This window comes from Odontesthes bonariensis, chromosome 8, assembly GCF_027942865.1.
Source record: "Odontesthes bonariensis isolate fOdoBon6 chromosome 8, fOdoBon6.hap1, whole genome shotgun sequence".
Classification (NCBI taxonomy): Eukaryota; Metazoa; Chordata; class Actinopteri; order Atheriniformes; family Atherinopsidae; genus Odontesthes; species Odontesthes bonariensis.
The window spans coordinates 38,807,428-38,828,838 of NC_134513.1; the positions used below are offsets into that span (position 1 = coordinate 38,807,428).

General features: G+C 45.1%; 1 protein-coding gene across 2 annotated transcripts in view; it reads left to right on the plus strand.

Moving 5' to 3' along the window:
• LOC142385670 (protein-methionine sulfoxide oxidase mical3b-like) overlaps positions 1-20,397 on the plus strand; it is a 70,949-nt gene extending 50,552 nt beyond the window's left edge. For both annotated transcript variants that reach the window (XM_075472391.1, XM_075472392.1), the window contains 10 exons: positions 11,556-12,158; positions 12,241-12,305; positions 16,965-17,045; positions 17,658-17,708; positions 17,797-18,033; positions 18,133-18,226; positions 18,312-18,362; positions 18,794-18,893; positions 19,001-19,074; positions 19,191-20,397. In XM_075472391.1, coding sequence (XP_075328506.1) covers positions 11,556-12,158; positions 12,241-12,305; positions 16,965-17,045; positions 17,658-17,708; positions 17,797-18,033; positions 18,133-18,226; positions 18,312-18,362; positions 18,794-18,893; positions 19,001-19,074; positions 19,191-19,375 — 1,541 coding nt within the window. In that variant the 3' untranslated portion in view covers positions 19,376-20,397. The remainder of the gene's footprint in view (positions 1-11,555; positions 12,159-12,240; positions 12,306-16,964; positions 17,046-17,657; positions 17,709-17,796; positions 18,034-18,132; positions 18,227-18,311; positions 18,363-18,793; positions 18,894-19,000; positions 19,075-19,190) is intronic.
• Positions 20,398-21,411: the final 1,014 nt, after the last annotated feature.

Below are 21,411 nucleotides of genomic sequence, written 5' to 3' on the forward strand. Positions count from 1 at the left end.
CTCTGTATACATTTGTGTATAATAATTTTCTATTTCGTTCATAATTTCATCTGGTGTAATTAGTATTTTCCCATCATTAAGTTTTAATCTTTGTATATTCTTTTTTGAACTGTTACTTGTTACATCTCTCGCCCATTTCCATCCACTGTGCTTTGTGTTTATAGTATGAAATGTTTGACCTTTCATGAATTAACTGTTCAAATTCTTTTTGTTTTTGCTCAAGTTTATCGAGAGTATCCTGGCTAGCGTCTTGTTTCTCCACAAACTCTGTCAAGACTTCAATTTCTGTTTTTAATTCCTGTTCCATAGATTTAAATCTTTTTTGTCTGTAAGATGCCATCTCAATTGTGTGACCTCTTAAAGCACATTTAAAGGCTTCCCAAACTATATGCGGGTTAGCAGTACCTATATTATAGAAAAAAAACTCCTTAATAAATTCATTTGTTTTCTCCACGAATGTCTGATCTTCTAGCAACTTTTGATTAAATTTCCAGTACCCCCTACCTCTGGGAAATTCTGTCACGTCAAGATGTAGGGAAATTAGTTGGTGATCGGATCTTAATTGATCTTCAATCATTATTCGTTTAACTTTACCTACCAGTGAAAAGGAAGTAAGAAAATAATCTATTCGGCTAGCCTGATTCTGCCTTCTCCATGTATACCTTTTCGATTTTGGGTTTTTTAATCTCCATATGTCCACCAGATCCTTCTCATCCATTATTGTTCTAAGTTCTTTAAGTGCACGTGGGTGATAATTAATTACATTTGATCCTTTACGATCCATTTCATTGTTCTGGACTATATTGTAATCCCCTACCATTATGTACCCGTCACTTACAGACTCTGTACCATTTATAGCCTTATTAATATCCACAAAAAAGGAAGGTTCATCGCCATTTGGCCCGTAAAGATTAATCAAATACAAACTTTTATCTTCAATTTTAAACTTTAAAATAATCCATCTTCCCTGAGGATGCACTTCTACATTCTCTATCTTCAAATTATAATCGTTTTTCAGTAAAATCATCACTCCTCGTGTGTTTTTAAGGCCATGGGAAAACAAAATTGAACCACCCCACTCTTCTCTGCAGAGATCTTCATCAAGGGGAACTGAGTGAGTTTCTTGCAAGCAAATTATAGTATGTTTTTTTCCTTAAGCCACATAAATATTTGTAATCTTTTACTCTTCAATTCAATTCAATTCATTTTTATTTATATAGCGCCAAATACAACAAATGTCATCTCAAGGCACTTAGATAGTAAGTCCAATTCAAGCCAATTGGAATTCAATTAATTAATAATAATCATAATTCATAAAATAATCCAATTCGTTCATATAGAGCCAATTCAAAAACAATTTCCTAGCTAAGAAAACCAACAGATTGCACTGAAAACTTTTAGTTTTTCGGTCCAATCTCCCGGCCTGAGCGTGCCTGAGGCGACTGTGGAGAGAAACGACTCCCTTTTAACAGGAAGAAACCTCTGGCAGAACCAGACTCAGGAAGGGTGGCCATCCGCCTCCACCAGCTGGGGTTTGAGAAGACAGAAAGGGGGGGGGAGGGGGCCACCGCGACGGCGGCACTGTAACACCATTCAAAGGATATCTGTTGGAACAGGGAAACACGAGTTAATGACCATAATAATATCACATATACATAAAGAGAGTAAAGTGAGGAAAGGTGTGTCAGATGAGGCCCCCCAGCAGTCTAGGCCTATAGCAGCTTAACTATGGGATGTTTCAGGATCACCTGAGCCATCCCTAACTATAAGCTTTATCAAAAAGGAAAGTTTTAAGCCTGGTCTTAAAAGTGGAAAGGGTGTCTGCTTCCCGGACATTTACTGGCAGCTTATTCCACAAGAGAGGGGCCTGATAACTGAAGGCTCTGCCTCCCATTCTACTTTTAGAAACTCTGGGAACCTCAAGTAAACCTGCAGTTTGGGAACGAAGTGCTCTGTTAGGAAAATATCTTACAATGAGATCTTTAAGATATGAGGGAGCTCGGTCATTAAGAGCTTTATATGTAAGGAGAAGAATCTTAAATTCTATTCTGAATTTAACAGGGAGCCAATGAAGAGAAGCTAAAACTGGAGAAATATGATCTCTCCTGTTAGTTCTCGTCAAAACTCTGGCTGCAGCATTTTGGATCAGCTGAAGGCTTTTCAGAGAATATGTGGGACAGCCCAATAATAAAGAATTACAGTAGTCCAATCTTGAAGTAACAAATGCATGAATTAGTTTTTCTGCATCACTCTGAGACAAGATGTTCCTGATTTTAACAATATTACGAAGGTGAAAGAAGGCAGTCCTAGAAACCTGTTTTATATGCGAGTCAAATGATAAATTCTGGTCAAAAATAACTCCAAGGTTCCTCACTGTAGAACTAGAAGCCAAGGAAATACCATCTAGAGTAACTATATAGCTAGACAATTTCTCCCTGAAACGCTCAGGTCCAAAGATAACGACTTCAGTTTTGTCTGAATTTAGCAGCAGACAGTTCTGAGTCATCCAGGTCTTTATGTCTTTAAGACATGCTTGTAGTCTGACCAACCTATTGGTTTCATCTGGTTTTATAGATAAGTACAGCTGAGTATCATCAGCATAGCAATGGAAATTTATGCCATGCTGTCTAATAATGTTACCTAATGGAAGCATGTATAAAGTGAAAAGAATCGGTCCAAGCACAGAACCCTGGGGAACTCCATGACTTACTCTGGTGTGTGAGGAAGATTCTTCATTTACAAGAACAAACTGAAATCTATCAGATAAATATGACTTAAACCAGCCTAATGCAGTTCCTTTAATCCCAATAACATGTTCAAGTCTGTGTAATAAGATACTGTGATCGACCGTATCAAATGCAGCACTGAGATCCAACAGGACAAGCACAGACACAAGTCCGCTATCAGAGGCTAAGAGGAGATCATTGGTAACTTTCAGCAGTGCTGTTTCTGTGCTATGATGCACTCTGAATCCTGACTGAAACTCTTCAAACAGATTATTTCTGTGTAAATGATCACAAAGCTGAGCTGCAACTATTTTTTCAAGAACTTTAGACATAAAAGGGAGATTGGATATAGGTCTATAATGAGCCAACACTTCTGAATCAAGAGTAGGTTTTTTAAGTAAAGGTTTAATTACAGCAACCTTAAAAGTCTGAGGTACATATCCTGTCAACAAAGACAGATTGATCAAATCCAATATGGAAGTGTCAATTAATGGGAAAACCTCCTTGAACAGTCTGGTTGGGATTGGGTCTAAAACACAAGTTGATGGTTTAGAAGAGACTATTGCTGTTGTTAGCTCAGAGAGATCAACTGGGCAGAAGCCGTCTAAATACAAATCAGGTTCTAAAGATACTTCTAAAGCTGCTGTACTTGATGATACATCACTGATAATAGTGGGAAGGACTCCATCAATCTTCTCTCTGATAGAAACAATTTTATTAATAAAGAAGCTCATGAAATCATCACTGCTGAGAGTTAAAGGAATAACTGGCTCAGCAGAGCTCGGACTCTTAGTCAGACTGGCTACAGTGCTGAAAAGAAACCTGGGATTATTCTTATTCTCTTCTATCAATGATGAATAATAAGCAGTTCTAGCTTTACGAAGGGCTTTCTTATACATTGTTAAACTATCTTTCCAGACTAACTGAGACTCTTCTAAATTAGAGGAACGCCACTGTCTCTCCAGCTTTCTTGCAGTCTGCTTTAAAGCACGCAGCTGTGAATTATACCAAGGAGCCAACCTCTTCTGACTGATTACCTTCCTTTTCAGAGGGGCAACATTGTCCAGTGCTGTACGCATTGAAACTATAGTGCTGTCAACAAGAGAGTCAAGTGTTGCTGGAGTAAAGTTTAGGTAGTCGTCCTCTGTCATATCTGCACATGGCAGTGAAGAAAAGGATGATGGAATTAATTCTTTAAATCTGGTTACAGCATCCTCTGATAGACACCTTCTATACGTACATTTCTTCTCAGAAACTGTATAGTCAAGTAATGTAAACTCAAAGGTTATCAGAAAATGGTCAGATAAGACAGAGTTATGAGGGAACACTGTTAACTGTTCACTCTCAATGCCATAAGTCAGCACAAGATCAAGGGTGTGATTAAGGCAGTGAGTCGGTCTGTGAACACTCTGAGAAAATCCAATAGAGTCCAATATAGAATTAAAGTTCATATTCAGGCTGTCATTTTCAACATCTACATGAATATTAAAGTCACCCACTACAATGACTTTATCTGTACTCAGCACTAACTGGGATAAAAACTCTGAGAATTCAGACAGAAACTCAGAATAAGGGCCAGGTGGACGATACACAACAACAAACACAAGAGGTTTCTGGGATTTCCACTTTGCGTGGGAAAAACTGAGAATCAGAGATTCAAAAGAGCTCAAACTAATCTTGGGTCTGGGACTGATTAGTAACCCTGATCTGAAAATAGCTGCCACTCCTCCTCCTCTGCCTGTGGTTCCAGGAACGTGAACATTTAAACAGTCAGAGGGAGTTGCTTCATTAATGCTAACATGATGCTAACATGATGCTAACATGATCCTCCTGCTGCAGCCAGGTTTCTGTAAGACTAAATATATCAATATGATGATCACAAATCAACTCATTCACTAACAGAGACTTCGAAAGGAGAGATCTGATATTCAGCAAACCACATTTAATAGTTTGATGTTTTTGTTCAGTTAAAGTTTTTGTTTTAATAATTTCTTTTTGCACAAGAGGATTTGCTCCTTTTGTGTTAATCGATTGGGGGGGTAGCAGCAGGTGGGAAGCTGCAGAGAAGTGTGTAAGACTACAACTCTGCATCCTGGTCTGAGCCCTGGGTTGTCATGTTTTAGGGTGGCAAATAAATTCATCCATATTTCTAGAAATGAGAGCTGCTCCTTCCAAAGTGGGATGGATGCCGTCTCTCCTCATCAGACCAGGTTTTCTCCAGAAAGATTGCCAATTATCTATGTAGCCCACGTTGTTTGCTGGACACCATCTAGACAACCAGCGATTGTAGGACGACATGCGGCTAAACATGTCATCACTGGTCAGATTTGGCAAACTCTTGTTTGCTAATCCGTTAACATTATAGCTAGCTATTTGTATGTTAGTTCCCATATCTATCTAGATAGATTGATTTTTTTAAAGATTCCAAGTAAAAAGAAAAAATACAAAAAGGAAAAATAGATACCAGGAATACTGATTTTCTTTCTGCAACCACATGTCTTTGGCCTCCCCCACCCCCACCCCTTTCCTTAACCACCCCCCACCCAAACAATTTCATCATCATACACAAACACATATCTATCAAAACAGAAAAGAGAGAAATAGAAGAATAAAAGTAGGAAACAGAAAAAAAATCGCAAAAAGAGAAAAGAAGTCTATTCAATCGAAAGGAAAAAAAGAGAGTAATAAAAAATAAAGTAAGAGAAATTAAAGAACAAAACAGCAAAAGGAAAATAGAAAAGAGAAAGAAAAAGCCGCTCGACGCTGAGCCATATCCATTTTTTAAATAAACCCATCACATAGGCTATGTTAGGTTGTAATGGGTTAGAATCAGTTCCACAGTTCACTTTTTATTCTTGTGGCCTTCATCATCCAGAATAATTTGTAAATGTCACTTACCAGCGCTGTTATGACGCAGAAGCTTTAGAGTAGGCTACTCACAACAACCATGGCGTGACTTCGGGATCTCTGAACAGCTGGTTATTGATGTATAGTTTGTCCACGACCAGGCGCGTCTTTTCTCTGCGGGCTTTGTGTTTCTTCATGATTGGCACCAACACTCGTCTTCTGTCCACGATTTCCCGAGGGAATTGTTCAAACATGGAATAGTGTGACCCTTTGAGCTTGTTACCCTGGCCTAACACCTCCTGTTTCTTTTGGAAAGTCGCAAACTTCACCACCACTGCCCTAGGTTTTCCATCGTCTCTCACCTGGCCAACACGATGGGTGGTTTCAATTGTGACTTCAGCTAATTGATCCTCGGCCATCTTCAAATCTTCGTTCATGAAAGCCTTGACAATATTTTCAGTCACCGCATATGTTTCGTTTTCTTGTTCTTTCAGGCCCATAATGATAATATTGTTCTTCATGCTTCTGCATTGTATGTCAAGGATATCTTCTTTCAGAGCCCTGTTTTCATTTGACAGCCTACCAACCTCCACCTGTCATACATCCACGTTGGACTTCAGAGTAGCGTTTTCCGACTTTAGATCCTCAGTTAGTTTGTTTGTGAATTCCACTGATGTTTTCAGTTCGTGAATGTCTTTACTCATATCTTGTAGCAAATCGAGTTTTTTAAGTTGATCAAGTTGCTCGTGAATGTTGTTCAGCAGGAGGCGGTCAGCTGAAGTTATCTCTGCCATTTCTGGTTCACTGAAAATTCAGCACGCACTCTTTTGTTTTCGGGTTCTTTCCTTGTTGACATTTCTTTGTAATACTTGTCGATAAAACTTTCCAACTCCTCTAACTCCGCCAGTATGATATTATATGATATGCAATTTAAACTATGCAATTGTCATGGACAGCGTCTCGCACCACTCTATCAACCTGCCACGCGCATGCTCCTCCTCCACATTCATCCCATTTTATTCCACATTTATAACTTTTTATTCCACATTTATCCCACTATATTCCACATTTATAGCTTTTTATTCCACATTCACAAGTAATAAATATTATTCAATATTTATCACTTTTCCCACATTCATCACTTTTTAAAGTATAACATTTTTTGAAAAAGATCTTTACAGAGCTCGTATTTTGGGGTTTTCAGTCTCTTTCAGAGTGTTACAGATCTAATCGTAGAAGGTCTGCAGACTTTGCATTTCACATTAGTTCATTAGTCGCCTCACATTCAATCAATCAAAGCTGAGAGAAACAAGAAATGAGAGTCGATTGAATATAATCTGATTTGCAGTTTCCTGAGATGTTTCAAGGCTCACTATTTATTTATATCAGTCTTTTCTGTTGGTTTGATTGATGTTTTTAATGTTTTATCACATTATCATCACATTTTTTACTTCCCGACTGTTTCTACATTAGTTTATCAGTTCAGTTTTATGAATTATTATAAGAAATGTATAACTCCAAATCAGAAAAACGAATAATAATATTAATAATGATGATGATAATACCACAGTGATCCTTCCATTTCCTTTTACTTATATTTCATGTCAGACAGTATAAACTGAGGATATTTCATGTTTTGTCTCGTGACTTTTTACACCTGCAACACCCCAACCAGCATGTCCATGTGGGGCCCATAAGGTTTCAATTAGGGCTGCAGATAAGGGTCCCAAGTGGGTTTGTCCGCAGTTTCCACGGTGACCTCACCTGTGTTTGCCCATATGGGTTTCAAAGTGCAACTTGAAGGGTTAGGGTAACCCTAAGCCTTAAATTATTCCAAAGGCAATACAGATAAAAACATCACACAAAGTAAAAGAATGTTCACATGTCCAACTAAAGCCACACAGCAACTTGAAACCCATATGGACAAACACAGGTGGGGCCACCGTGGAAACTTCGGACAAACCCACTTGGGACCCTTATCTGCAGCCCAAATTTAAACATTATGCTGGCTGGGACGTTCCCAAAAAGTTGGTACAGGGAAATTTAGAGCTAATGTTGACATAAAAGATATAAAAATCTCTGACCCCTCAGACGGCGCCGCATCAAGAACCCTCATTCATCAGCAGCTGATAGAAGCACACGGACAAGGGATTACTGTGGGAAACCTTTGTCCAGCACTACGATCCAGAGTTCCATTCACAGACTTTACTGTGCAGAGAAGAAGCCTGATATTAGCCTGGTCCAGAGGCGGCGTCCACTTCTCTGGGCTCGGAGGCGTCTGGGATGGAGCCTCCACTTCTCTGGGCTCGGAGGCGTCTGGGATGGAGCCTCCACTTCTCTGGGCTCGGAGGCGTCTGGGATGGAGCGTCACATGGTGGAAACGTGTGCTGTGGTCAGAGCCATCAGTGTTCCAGATCTTTGTTGGAAGAAATGGAGCAAAGAGCCAAAGGAGCATCCAGCCTGCTGTCAGCAAGCAGTCCCTGCAGCCAGGCTCTGGGATGGGATGGGCTTGGATTCATTTCCACTTCTGGGTTGGCAGCATTGATGCAGAAAAGCTCACAGAGCGGGAGAAGGAAACGTTACAGAGCGGGAGAAGGAAACGTTACAGAGCGGGAGAAGGAAACGTCACAGAGCGGGAGAAGGAAACGTTACAGAGCGGGAGAAGGAAACGTTACAGAGCGGGAGAAGGAAACGTTACAGAGTGGGAGAAGGAAACGTCACAGAGCGGGAGAAGGAAACGTCACAGAGCGGGAGAAGGAAACGTTAGAGCGGGAGAAGGAAAGGTCACAGAGCGGGAGAAGGAAACGTCACAGAGCGGGAGAAGGAAACGTCACAGAGCGGGAGAAGGAAAGGTCACAGAGCGGGAGAAGGAAACGTCACAGAGTGGGAGAAGGAAACGTCACAGAGCGGGAGAAGGAAAGGTCACAGAGCGGGAGAAGGAAACGTTAGAGCGGGAGAAGGAAACGTTACAGAGCGGGAGAAGGAAACGTCACAGAGCGGGAGAAGGAAACGTCACAGAGCGGGAGAAGGAAACGTCACAGAGCGGGAGAAGGAAAGGTCACAGAGCGGGAGAAGGAAACGTTAGAGTGGGAGAAGGAAACGTCACAGAGCGGGAGAAAACGTCACAGAGCGGGAGAAGGAAACGTCACAGAGCGGGAGAAGGAAACGTTACAGAGCGGGAGAAGGAAACCTTACAGAGCGGGAGAAGGAAACGCCACAGAGCGGGAGAAGGAAACGTCACAGAGCGGGAGAAGGAAACCTTACAGAGCGGGAGAAGGAAACGCCACAGAGCGGGAGAAGGAAATGCCACAGAGCGGGAGAAGGAAAGGTCACAGAGCGGGAGAAGGAAACGTCACAGAGCGGGAGAAGGAAACGCCACAGAGCGGGAGAAGGAAACGTCACAGAGCGGGAGAAGGAAACGCCACAGAGCGGGAGAAGGAAACGTCACAGAGCGGGAGAAGGAAACGTCACAGAGCGGGAGAAGGAAACGTCACAGAGCGGGAGAAGGAAACGCCACAGAGCGGGAGAAGGAAACGTCACAGAGCGGGAGAAGGAAACGTCACAGAGCGGGAGAAGGAAAGGTCACAGAGCGGGAGAAGGAAACGTCACAGAGCGGGAGAAGGAAACGCCACAGAGCGGGAGAAGGAAAGGTCACAGAGCGGGAGAAGGAAACGTTACAGAGCGGGAGAAGGAAACGTTACAGAGCGGGAGAACGAGAGAAGGAAACGTCACAGAGCGGGAGAAGGAAACGTCACAGAGCGGGAGAAGGAAGCGTCACAGAGCGGGAGAAGGAAACGTTACAGAGCGGGAGAAGGAAACGCCACAGAGCGGGAGAAGGAAACGCCACAGAGCGGGAGAAGGAAACGTCACAGAGCGGGAGAAGGAAGCGTCACAGAGCGGGAGAAGGAAACGTCACAGAGCGGGAGAAGGAAACGCCACAGAGCGGGAGAAGGAAAGGTCACAGAGCGGGAGAAGGAAACGTTACAGAGCGGGAGAAGGAAACGTCACAGAGCGGGAGAAGGAAACGTCACAGAGCGGGAGAAGGAAACGTCACAGAGCGGGAGAAGGAAACGTTACAGAGCGGGAGAAGGAAACGTTACAGAGCGGGAGAAGGAAACGTCACAGAGCGGGAGAAGGAAACCTTACAGAGCGGGAGAAGGAAACGCCACAGAGCGGGAGAAGGAAAGGTCACAGAGCGGGAGAAGGAAAGGTCACAGAGCGGGAGAAGGAAACGTCACAGAGCGGGAGAAGGAAACGCCACAGAGCGGGAGAAGGAAACGTCACAGAGCGGGAGAAGGAAACGCCACAGAGCGGGAGAAGGAAACGTCACAGAGCGGGAGAAGGAAACGTCACAGAGCGGGAGAAGGAAACGTCACAGAGCGGGAGAAGGAAACGCCACAGAGCGGGAGAAGGAAACGTCACAGAGCGGGAGAAGGAAACGTCACAGAGCGGGAGAAGGAAAGGTCACAGAGCGGGAGAAGGAAACGTCACAGAGCGGGAGAAGGAAACGCCACAGAGCGGGAGAAGGAAAGGTCACAGAGCGGGAGAAGGAAACGTTACAGAGCGGGAGAAGGAAACGTTACAGAGCGGGAGAACGAGAGAAGGAAACGTCACAGAGCGGGAGAAGGAAACGTCACAGAGCGGGAGAAGGAAGCGTCACAGAGCGGGAGAAGGAAACGTTACAGAGCGGGAGAAGGAAACGCCACAGAGCGGGAGAAGGAAACGCCACAGAGCGGGAGAAGGAAACGTCACAGAGCGGGAGAAGGAAGCGTCACAGAGCGGGAGAAGGAAACGTCACAGAGCGGGAGAAGGAAACGCCACAGAGCGGGAGAAGGAAAGGTCACAGAGCGGGAGAAGGAAACGTTACAGAGCGGGAGAAGGAAACGTCACAGAGCGGGAGAAGGAAACGTCACAGAGCGGGAGAAGGAAAGGTCACAGAGCGGGAGAAGGAAACGTCACAGAGCGGGAGAAGGAAACGTTACAGAGTGGGAGAAGGAAACGTCACAGAGCGGGAGAAGGAAACGTTACAGAGTGGGAGAAGGAAACGTCACAGAGCGGGAGAAGGAAAGGTCACAGAGCGGGAGAAGGAAACGTTACAGAGCGGGAGAAGGAAAGGTCACAGAGCGGGAGAAGGAAACGTTACAGAGCGGGAGAAGGAAACGCCACAGAGCGGGAGAAGGAAACGCCACAGAGCGGGAGAAGGAAAGGTCACAGAGCGGGAGAAGGAAACGTCACAGAGCGGGAGAAGGAAACGTCACAGAGCGGGAGAAGGAAACGTTACAGAGCGGGAGAAGGAAACGTCACAGAGTGGGAGAAGGAAAGGTCACAGAGCGGGAGAAGGAAACGTCACAGAGCGGGAGAAGGAAACGTCACAGAGCGGGAGAAGGAAACGTCACAGAGCGGGAGAAGGAAACGTCACAGAGCGGGAGAAGGAAACGTTACAGAGCGGGAGAAGGAAACGTTACAGAGCGGGAGAAGGAAACGTCACAGAGCGGGAGAAGGAAACGTTACAGAGCGGGAGAAGGAAACGCCACAGAGCGGGAGAAGGAAACGTTACAGAGCGGGAGAAGGAAACGTTAGAGCGGGAGAAGGAAACGTCACAGAGCGGGAGAAGGAAACGTCACAGAGCGGGAGAAGGAAACGTCACAGAGCGAGAGAAGGAAACGTTACAGAGTGGGAGAAGGTTCTCTGTCCTGACTTTTATGGGACATGTTGCAGGTCTGAGATGTAGAAATGATGTTTGTTAACAGATGAAATGCAGACAGAACATGAAGGATGTTGAATTTATTCTGTCTGCAGTAAAATGCTAAATGCAAGAATCCTTCTGGGTTTTCAATTTATTAGTTTTTAATTCTGTCACAGCTTTCTAACTTCATGGGTTGTATTTTTCGTGTGTCTCAGAGTATTTGTTCCTTTTTAACTTTTTTAATTTACTCCTATTAACTCCCTTTCCTTCCTCCTTTTCTCTTTGTCTCCCCTCAGAAGAGGAGTTTCCTCCTCACACCTCTGGCACACCTGTAGATTCTGACTCCACCTCCTTTACACCTTCCTCTGTGACTCTGACCGACGCAGCTACGCCCTCCACCGCTTCCTTTGTCACCTCCTCTGACTCCGCCCCCGACCTTGAGTTCACCAGAACTCCACTCTCACCTGTCATCATCATGGAGAGAGCTGCCCAGAGACTTACTCGTGGACCTGCTGCCGGAGGGCGGGGCTCATTGGATGACATCACCCCTGAACTGACTCAGAAGAAGCCCCTCCTCCTGCTGGAAGGGGGGGAGGAGTCAGAGGATCAGGAGGCAGGGCCGGTGGAGGAGTGGTCAGAGAGCATGAGGAAGAGAAGAAAGCATAGAGAAGCATGCGGTCTCCCCCCTCACCTCCTCCCAACTCCTCTGCAGACTGGGGGCGGGGCTCTCCTTCTCAGCCTCAAAGGGCTCAGAGAGGCTCCTCCTCCTGGAGGGGGCGGAGCCAGAGCCCTGTGGAAGACGGTGTTTCCTGGAAATTGGAAGGAGCAGAAGAAGAGGGGCAGAACTTTACCTGCAGAACCGCTGAAGAGGGGAACAGCCAGTCAGAGGAGAGTTACAGGTGACGAAGTCATGACAAACTAGCCAGACCGTGCGCTGTCATGACCATGTAATAACAGTATTTCCTGTATCCGATGTGACAGGAGAGGAGTCTGATCTGGACACGTCAACACTGCTGCAGAGATGTTCACTGAGGCCCAGAAACAACGTAAGTCCACCTGACACAAACCAGCCAAACAGATTTTATGTGACCTGAACCCGTCAATAAGAGTACCAGGTACTGGTCCAGAAGGTCGATGCCATCAATAAGAGTACCAGGTACTGGTCCAGAAGGTCGATGCCATCAATAAGAGTACCAGGCAGCGGCGGTTCCTTCATAGGGGCGATTTGTGCGACGGACTACCAAACGCAGAGGTTTGGTTTTTTTTATCTAGTTGCTAAGGCGGGACTGATCTACTGTAGGCAAACTGGTTGTATATGTCATTGACCAATCAGATTAAGGTCGCGCCTGGTGTTGCCACGCCCATTTGGGGCGATTTCTGTCAGGGTCGAATTTGCACCAGAAATCTCCCATTGACATGAATGGTACGTCAGTTTTTTTCAGAAATTATGCTCCCAATACATTTTCTATGAGGGGTTATGTGCTCGCACAAATGACGCACAACGTGCTTTCGTCATATGTCTGTTGCGCGGGACCATGAACATTCTACGAAGAAGATGGTGAGTGTCGAGTGCAACAATACGGTAGTGTTTCTGAAAGAAGTACCCTTTAGTCATCGTACTAATGCGGAGAAGGAAGTTTGGAAGAATTTTGCGGGATTTTCGAGCTAGCCTTGCGAGGCAAAGATGAAACCGAGGGCTCCACCAACCCTGCTATTTTTCCAGGTAGTATCTGATGATTCTTTAGAATGAAAATTTAATGAATCTTATCATTAAGAGCTTATGTGTTTACTTAATTCATAGAATCCTGGAACAATATGAGGAAAATAAATAAATAAATGTTAAGGTGTAATATTAACTGATTGGCAAATTATGCAAAAATAACAAAAAATTATTAAAAATTATTACTATAAATTATGCTACCTAGACAAATATACCTCAGTCCTATGGACTTTTATGGTACTTATGGACATAACGGGGGGAAATTGCAGAGTCACTTTGGTTATTTGGAAGACCAAATAACCAAAGTGACTCTGCGTCGTGTTTATTTAAGGAAGACAAGGAGTTTCTGGACGATTGGACATTTTATTTCCTGCGTGGGAACATAACAGGTTTTCATCAGTGCAATCGGTTCAGCTTCACGCAGCACACTCTGATGCAGCTTTCACAGACTGGAGATTGCACTACCTAAAAAAAAATGTCAGGAGCCGGCACTGGTACCAGGTACTGGTCCAGAAGGTTGATGCCATCAATAATGCCCCTTTTCCACCGAACATTTTTGTAACGGTACAGCTCTACCCTGATTGGGAGCTTTTCCATCGCGGGTTGAAGGTGGGACCCGTTCCGATTTTTAGTACCGGCTAGTACCTGCTTCAGAGGTGGGTCTAGTCGGTACTAGCCGATACTAAAACGTCACGTGATCAGTGCTGTCCACTGATTGGTCAGTTGAAATTACGTCATACACGCTACGAAGCTTGGGGAGCTTTAAATAATCACCCGCCATTTATGAAAACACACCTGCGAGAGCAACAGAGAATAAACAGAATTGCGAAGATGGAAGACCAGAGAAGGAAAGCCAACCCATGGACGATGAGCGAGGTGCAGACCTCTCTGAGTGTGGTGGCCGAGGACCGCATACAGAAGGAACTGGACGGAGTGACACGAAATGAGAAGGTGTTCCAGGATATAGCCAAGCTGATGGCTAACCATGGCTATCACCGGAATTCTCAGCAGTGCCGAGATAAGCTGAAGAGTGATTACCGGCAGGTAGAGGACCACAACAGCCGGAGTGGGTCAAACCGAAAGACATGGAAGTGGTTCGACCAAATGGACGGCATTTACGGTGGCGTGGATACGGCGACGTCTTTGTTGGAGGCGATGGAAAATGGTAAGTGTTGTTCTTATCCCCTCGGTGCAACGCTTATATCTTAACAAATGCATGTTTTATATCGTAACAAATACATGTTCAGTCTTTAACTTGTGTAAAAAGTTACACAGGTGTCTCATGTAAGTTGTTCTGAGTGAGCTAGCAAACAACGCTGTTTTGGAAGGCTAGCACAGTGTCTCACCTATGCGGTTACGTGTATGCATTTTGTATGTTCACACTTTTTCTTTTTTTTCCCTCAAGACTCGGTTTGTGCAACCGATGAGTGTTCGGTTGCTGAGGTCAGCGAAGATCCTCCAATCCCGCAGGCTTCAGAACCGACACTGGCATCGCAATCTGCAGCTGAGGCAACAGCTGCTATCTGCATTCCTGAGACAACTCCTGCTGTTTACTTTTGTACGGTCTTTTTAATAAAGAGCTTGGTTTAACTAAACAATATGAATTGTCAACTGCATTACACATTACACTCCATCATTGTGTTTACTTTTGACTAACCGCGGCGTGACACTTTGTAGTCGCCTGAAACCGACGTCACGTTAGTGGTGACCGGGCCGACTCCGCCCACTTCCAGGTCACAGTTTGGGTGGAAAAGGAAATGGTACTGGTGCCGTGTCGTGTAGTGTAGTGTCGTGCTATATCGAACCGAGTAGAGTAGGGCTAGCTCGGCGGTGGAAAAGGGGCATTAGAGTACCAGGTACTGGTCCAAAAGGTCGATGCCATCAATAAGATTACCAGGTACGACGCGTGCGCTCAGGGGCTCGGGCCGCTCCAGTGGGGGATTGGGGAGCGGGGGGTCGGTCCGGGGCGACGCGGGGACGCTCCCTCCGGGCACCCCCCCGGCGCGTCGGGGAATCCCGACTCTACCCAGAGCTCCGTGAGCCTCCCTCCTCGGGAGCCACGCCAAACCTCCCCTCTGCCTCTCCGGAGGCGGGGGAGGACCCATTCGACTACGACCTAAGATCAGACGAGACGACCCGCTGAATTTAAGCATATTACTAAGCGGAGGAAAATAAACTAACAAGGATTCCCTCAGTAGCAGCGAGCGAAGAAGGAAGAGCCCAGTGCCGAATCCCCGTCCGACTGGCGGGCGTGGGAAATGTGGCGTATGGAAGACCGCTTGCCCGTTGTCACTCGGGGGCCTGAGTCCTTCTGATCGAGGCTCAGCCCGTGGACGGTGTGAGGCCGGTAACGGCCCCCGTCGCGCCGGGGTCCGGTCTTCTCGGAATCGGGTTGTTTGGGAATGCAGCCCAAAGTGGGTGGTAAACTCCATCTAAGGCTAAATACCGGCACGAGACCGATAGTACTTTCCCTTAGTACCTTAAGGGAAAGTTGAAAAGAACTTTGAAGAGAGAGTTCAAGAGGGCGTGAAAAAAAGAGAAATAAGAGAAAGAGAAAAAAAGAAAAAAAAGAGTACCAGGTACTGGTCCAGAAGGTCAATAGCCGCTTTCGGACTGGAGGAACCTTTGGCAGTTCTAATAACCTTTTAATCCGCGGGGCCGGTTTCTCCCGTGTTCGGACATACAGGAACTCGGGGCTTTCTCCCTTAGTTCCTATAACTATTTAGCTCCTTCTCCGAGGTCGGGTCTTTTCATGGTTCTATAGAACGAATCTAACGGAGGTGTGTGGTGGTCGGTAGCTACGCCCCATGTCATGCTATCACGGCAGAAATGTTTACTCATACACAGACACAACCGGCGGGTGTTTAATAAGTTAAACTTACACTGGTCTCATTTGTCTCCAGCGCTCTGCTCTCCTTTCTTCCTTCATGAAATAAAAAAGTATCGTCTCCTGACTCTCTCTGTGAGCTTTTCCAGCCTCGATATTAGACGCCTGATGTGATCGTCCATGATTAATATCACCATCATGCAGACCATAAACACGGGGGCCTCCCCGGTCTCCATATTAGCTTCTTGGTGGTGTTTTTTCAACTCTCCTTACTTTTACCGTTTTGTTTTGTGTTTGAATGTAGCGCTAAATGGCTAACGGCTAACACGTCACTGAAGCAGACGGCTGCGCGCGGCGCATCAGTCCCTATCAGGTCCCGACTCACGTGCGAATGCAGACTGAAACAGTTCCGCTGGGGAAGGATAGTCATCAGAACGAAATTCGAGGAGGGTAGTTCTGATAACTACTTTCTTAGAACGGTCTGTCCGAAAGCGGCTAATGTCATGATCATTCAAACAGCACATCACCAAGCACACACCCCAGATGGTCTCAACTGGGTCCAGCTGCCATGTTTACACCCACCTTGGTCTCATGAATCAAGAATGAAATTTTGTTCAGGAGCTCTTGCTTAGAGTACCCAAAAAGACACAAGGCTAAAGATAACTAAATGATATAGAAATAGTAAAAGTTAAAGGTAAAGGTTACAGAGCAATCAGATTGTATGACTGTATTGCACATATTGCAGCATAAGTAAGTCATCACTAACCAACCAGGGTTGGGTTGTCAATCCAACATTTCCACTTCGTGCTCACAAAGAAGGTTTCAGTACTACTTTTCTACCACCGGGGGGCACACCAGCACACTCAGAACATGTGGGTTTCATATCATCGTTTTAATGGATAATTGATGTTTGTGCTGACACTCTGCTGGCTGTTGTTCACCCAGCAGGTGATAACAGCGATATACTCTTTTTTCTCTTAAAAAAACAAATTACCTTCAATCAATGCTTTATGTGAAGTCTACTCTGAAGAGCGATGCTCATCCCTCATCATCGCGTATCTCCGGCTTGTATCTCGGTGTTATCAGAGGCATCAGACCTGGATGTAGACTCAGGGGGAGGCAGTTTGTGTGAACTGAAGTGTCCTTTGATGTTTGCAGCTGCAGTTGGAGCTGTTTGACCTCGTGTCTGAAATCCAGAAAGTCTCTGTGAAGGAGGACGAACAGGAGGAGAACCAAGAGGTACCAGCTGACTGATCAACATAGCGGGGTTTCATGTTGTGGTGGTTGTTGGGTTTTCAGATGATCTTGACTCTTGGAATCAAGACTTCCGACTTCAGATGAAATCTGTTATCTGTTATCACTTAAGATTTTAATTTCATTTGTCTCAACCCAACAATTCAAGACATTCGAACATTCAAACCTGACATGTTCTCTACTGTCTCTACTGACTTCAAGGTTCAAGTTGGACTCTGGACCCTAAGTTTCTTACTTCCAGTCTTGGATGTTTTAGCGGCCCAGTTACTCTCTTTAAAAGGCAACAGATCCAGCTTAAGCTCGATGCAGACTTTATTCACACTTTCTGTGACGCCAGCCCGAGCTGGCTGGTCTACAGTCGTCTTCTGTCCACACTACTGTGGCTGAAGGCAGAAACAATGATTATAGATTATAGATCCACACGTGTGCCTCACCTGCTCCCTGAACCACAGTCACATGGCCCCTGAACTTCCAAAGTAAAATAAATAAATAAATAAATAAAATAAATAAATAAAAATAATTAAAGCTGCACACATCTTATTCCTGTAGCTCACTCACTGTTTTTTCTCCTCCATGTGTCTTCTTCACGTCTCTCAGCCGGCATATGTTCCTCACGCTCTGGCTTTTAGACGATCATACGCCATCAAGGTACAGATAGCCCTGGTCCTCTTTGAGGGGTGTGGTGGTCCTGTCTGGGAGGTTATATAATGGAACATCTTCACACTGTCGTTTCCAGAGGCAGCCCCTAAAAAAAAAAAAGGTCTGGGACTCTGACGGACAGTCCTCCTGTCCCACAGAGGTGGTGGGCATCCTGGTCCCGCCAAAGGAGCCATCCAGTCTGAGTGTGAGGGAGACCATGTTCCAAAAGGAGCAAGAGGAAGAAGATCTGGACGCCAAAATCACAAGAAGGGTTCAAAGAGCTGCTCGAAGACAAGCCAAACAAGAACAGTTGAAGAGACTGCATAAGGCTCAGGTGAGTTTACCTGAGGACAGACAGAGTCCAGTCCAGGATCAGATAGGACAGAGTCCGGTTCAGAGGAAGTTCTGTGATCTTGTGTCTTGTTTGTCTCAGCTGATCCAGAGGCAGCTGCAGCAGGTGGAGGAGAAGCAGAGACAGCTGGAGGAGAGAGGAGTGATGGTGGAGAAAGCTCTTCGGGGAGAAGCAGGTACAAACACACAATATGGAGGCAGAGAGACCAGCTGAGAGTAACTGTGTCCACCTGAACCCACCTGAGTTTCTGTTTCTGTCAGACTACTGGGAGGACTCCAGCTCCAGTCCAGATGTGGAGCTTCACCTGGGAGGTGAGTTCACCTGTCCTGTTTACCATTATAGACAGTCTTTGTGGGCGGATCAGGTGTTTAACATCACAGCGTCTGTGCTGCGCAGCTTCTCTGTGCGTTTATCACATGACTGATCTGACCCGTACAGGTCAGGAGTTCCTGCCCTGAATCAGTCTGCCACGGCCTCTTTTAGTTTTTTTTGTTTTTCTTTAGGAGAGATCATTACTACCTGAGTCTGCAGAGAAATGACTTGATCTGTGAACCCGGTTCATAAACACGTTCATGTGTTCATTCGTAATGACCACAGTCTGATTTATGTTGTAAACGGTCCGCCGAGCTTTAAACGACTTCATGGGACAAAGAAGAGTGGCGTTTGTGCTGTTTCCATGTCACCGTAAGGTACCGGGTGTCTTGTCATAATAACGTGAAAGCACGTGTGCCTGTCTGCGCAGGACTGGGCAAACTGGATAATCCGGCTTTGATGCAGCAGTGGTTCCGGCTGGTCCAGCAGAAGAACTCTCTGGTTCGATATGAGTCTGAACTCATCATATTGTGAGTATTTGGCCTTTTATCTGCGGCTCAGACCGGGAAGAAGCTCCTGCGATATGTTTAGATGAATCGGACTTGTGGATCTGGACATGGTTGTGTCTTTGTTTCAGTGCTCGTGAGCTGGAGCTGGAGGACAGACAGAGTCGGCTGCAGCAGGAGCTCAGAGAGAGGATGGCTGTGGATGGTAATGGGACTTCAGCTTTATTGGCCATCTTTAAAGATGTTAAAACACCTGTGTGTGTGTGTGTGTGTGTGTGTGTGTGTGTTGAAAATGAAGCTGTCCTCCTGCTATGTGTGCAGACCACCTGAAGGGGGAGGAGCAGCTGGCCGAGGAGCGTCTGATCCTGGAGGAGATGTTGGATGTGGTGGAGCAGAGGGATGCTCTGGTGTCCCTGCTGGAGGAGCAACGGCTACAGGAGTGCCAGGAAGACCAGGACCTTGAGCAGGTCATGATAGGCGATGGACTGACGCTCAGCTGGGCCTGAAACTGGTCTGAACTGGACTGAAACCCAGCCGAACCTGACTCATGTGGATGAAAAACAGACTCCTGGACAGTTAGAACCAGAACAAAACGTGGACCTGATAGAGGTGGTATGTTACTGCTTCTTGTTTGGTAAATGTATGATTTGCATTCGGCATTGCATTCGGTGGAGGTTTGGCTCCATCAGCAGTGCATCTGCGGTTCAGGTTTGAAACGTCACGTTGCTATGTTACATCCCATCAGTATTACACTGATGTGTGCTGTGCTGTTGCTAGGTTCAACTCCTCCCCTCCTGGTCCTTTCCAGCCAATCATGGCTCATGACTTGACAATGAAAGAACCAGGGATCTGTACTTCTGCACCTTTTAGCCACTTTGTTACCACTTACAGCCTGTCTTTGTGTAGCCCATAGACTTTTTTATTAAGTTTGTCTTGGCTGTTAATATTTAAAATATGTTTAAAAGAGGAGATTTCTCCTGGGGATGTCAAGTGATTGGGGTCTCGTCCGGGATATGAACCCAAGACCTCTCGTACCCCAAGTAAGAACTTTATCCCTTATGTTCCTTGTCTAGGATTATGTAACATCCTCAGGCTAGTGTACAGGGGGGAAAGGAGTAACTTCATCCTTTACAGGGAACATAAGGAGACAGCCTTGCAGTTTACCTTTATTTTGTTATATTCTTTTCAAAGACAGTTCTTTTCACTTCGTACTTTAAAACAGAAAGTTTCCACGTCTTCAGGGAGAGCTGAGGTCAACACAACAAACAAAAGTAGCTAACTGTAAATTAAAAGCATTACTGACTAAGCCATAAAGGAATGGAAAATATACAAACCTCCAACTGAACTCCCTAAATTCAACGTAAACAGGAGAACACAGGTGCAATCAACAAAAGTGACAGCCCTCCCCAACAAGGCCAATCTGAACTAATAATTAAAAAACAAAGAAAAAAACTTAAACAATGATTTACATAAAAATGTCTTCAACCAACATAGCAAAAGTCTATGACCTACACAAAGACAGGGTGTTAGTGGTAACCAAGTGACCAATAGGCACAGAAGTGCAGATCACTGGTCCTTTTTTGCCTAGGTATGAACCATGATTGGCTGAAATGGACCAGAAGGGGAGGAGTCGGACCTTGGAAACAGCCACAGACCAGCACACACCCCTATTTCACTGTTCTATGCCTACGTATAGCAACAATAAAGGAATCTTTATCTTTATCAATGTAACGTTGATGGATATAACACTGCAGTTCGGACTAACACTGACATGGAGAGCGAAATGCTAACATGATGCAAGTCAGGATGCTAATGCTAACAGCTACAGTAACACCTCCAAGCTAGCTTTGTTGTAAAATTAATGACAGAGACATTTATTGTGTTGTCAGCTGTTTGTGGAATACTGCCTCCAGCAGCTGGGGAACCAATTTAATTAATTGGTTTCTAATAAATTGGGAGTCTTTTAGTTGATTTCACAAACGCGGGTTAAGCTTTTCCCTTTTTGTCAGTTGATTGAGAGCTTCACACATTGGATGCTGGCCCTCTATAGGCTTAGGCAGCCAATAAAAACAGTGGGCTTTTAGGGAGGGGGCCTTAAAGAGACAGAAGCTGATAAAATTCACCTTACTCATCCTTTTATACCTGATGTTCCTTGAATTAAATATTCTGCCTGATCTGTGCAGTTCTGATTGATTAGATTTCTCTGAAGATCCACCAGCCAATCAATAATCACATAGTGTCCACAGGAAAAGAGAACGGTTTATTTGTGGTGGTAATTTGACGTTCAAAGTTTGATGAACAGGGAAAGTCTTTGCACACAAGCTTGTTGTTGTAGTCTGAAATTGTTGAATGTTCAACAATATGTACAAAGTCACATCATTTCACATTTATACACTGACATCCAGTTTTAAAGTCCTCAGAACAGGCTTCATTTTCTTTTTTTCACAGTTGTTTGACCTCTCAGAGCCACCGTATATATATACAAGCATCATCCATAATGACATCTAACAGTCTGATTCACTTAGTTTCTCAGCACCAAGGC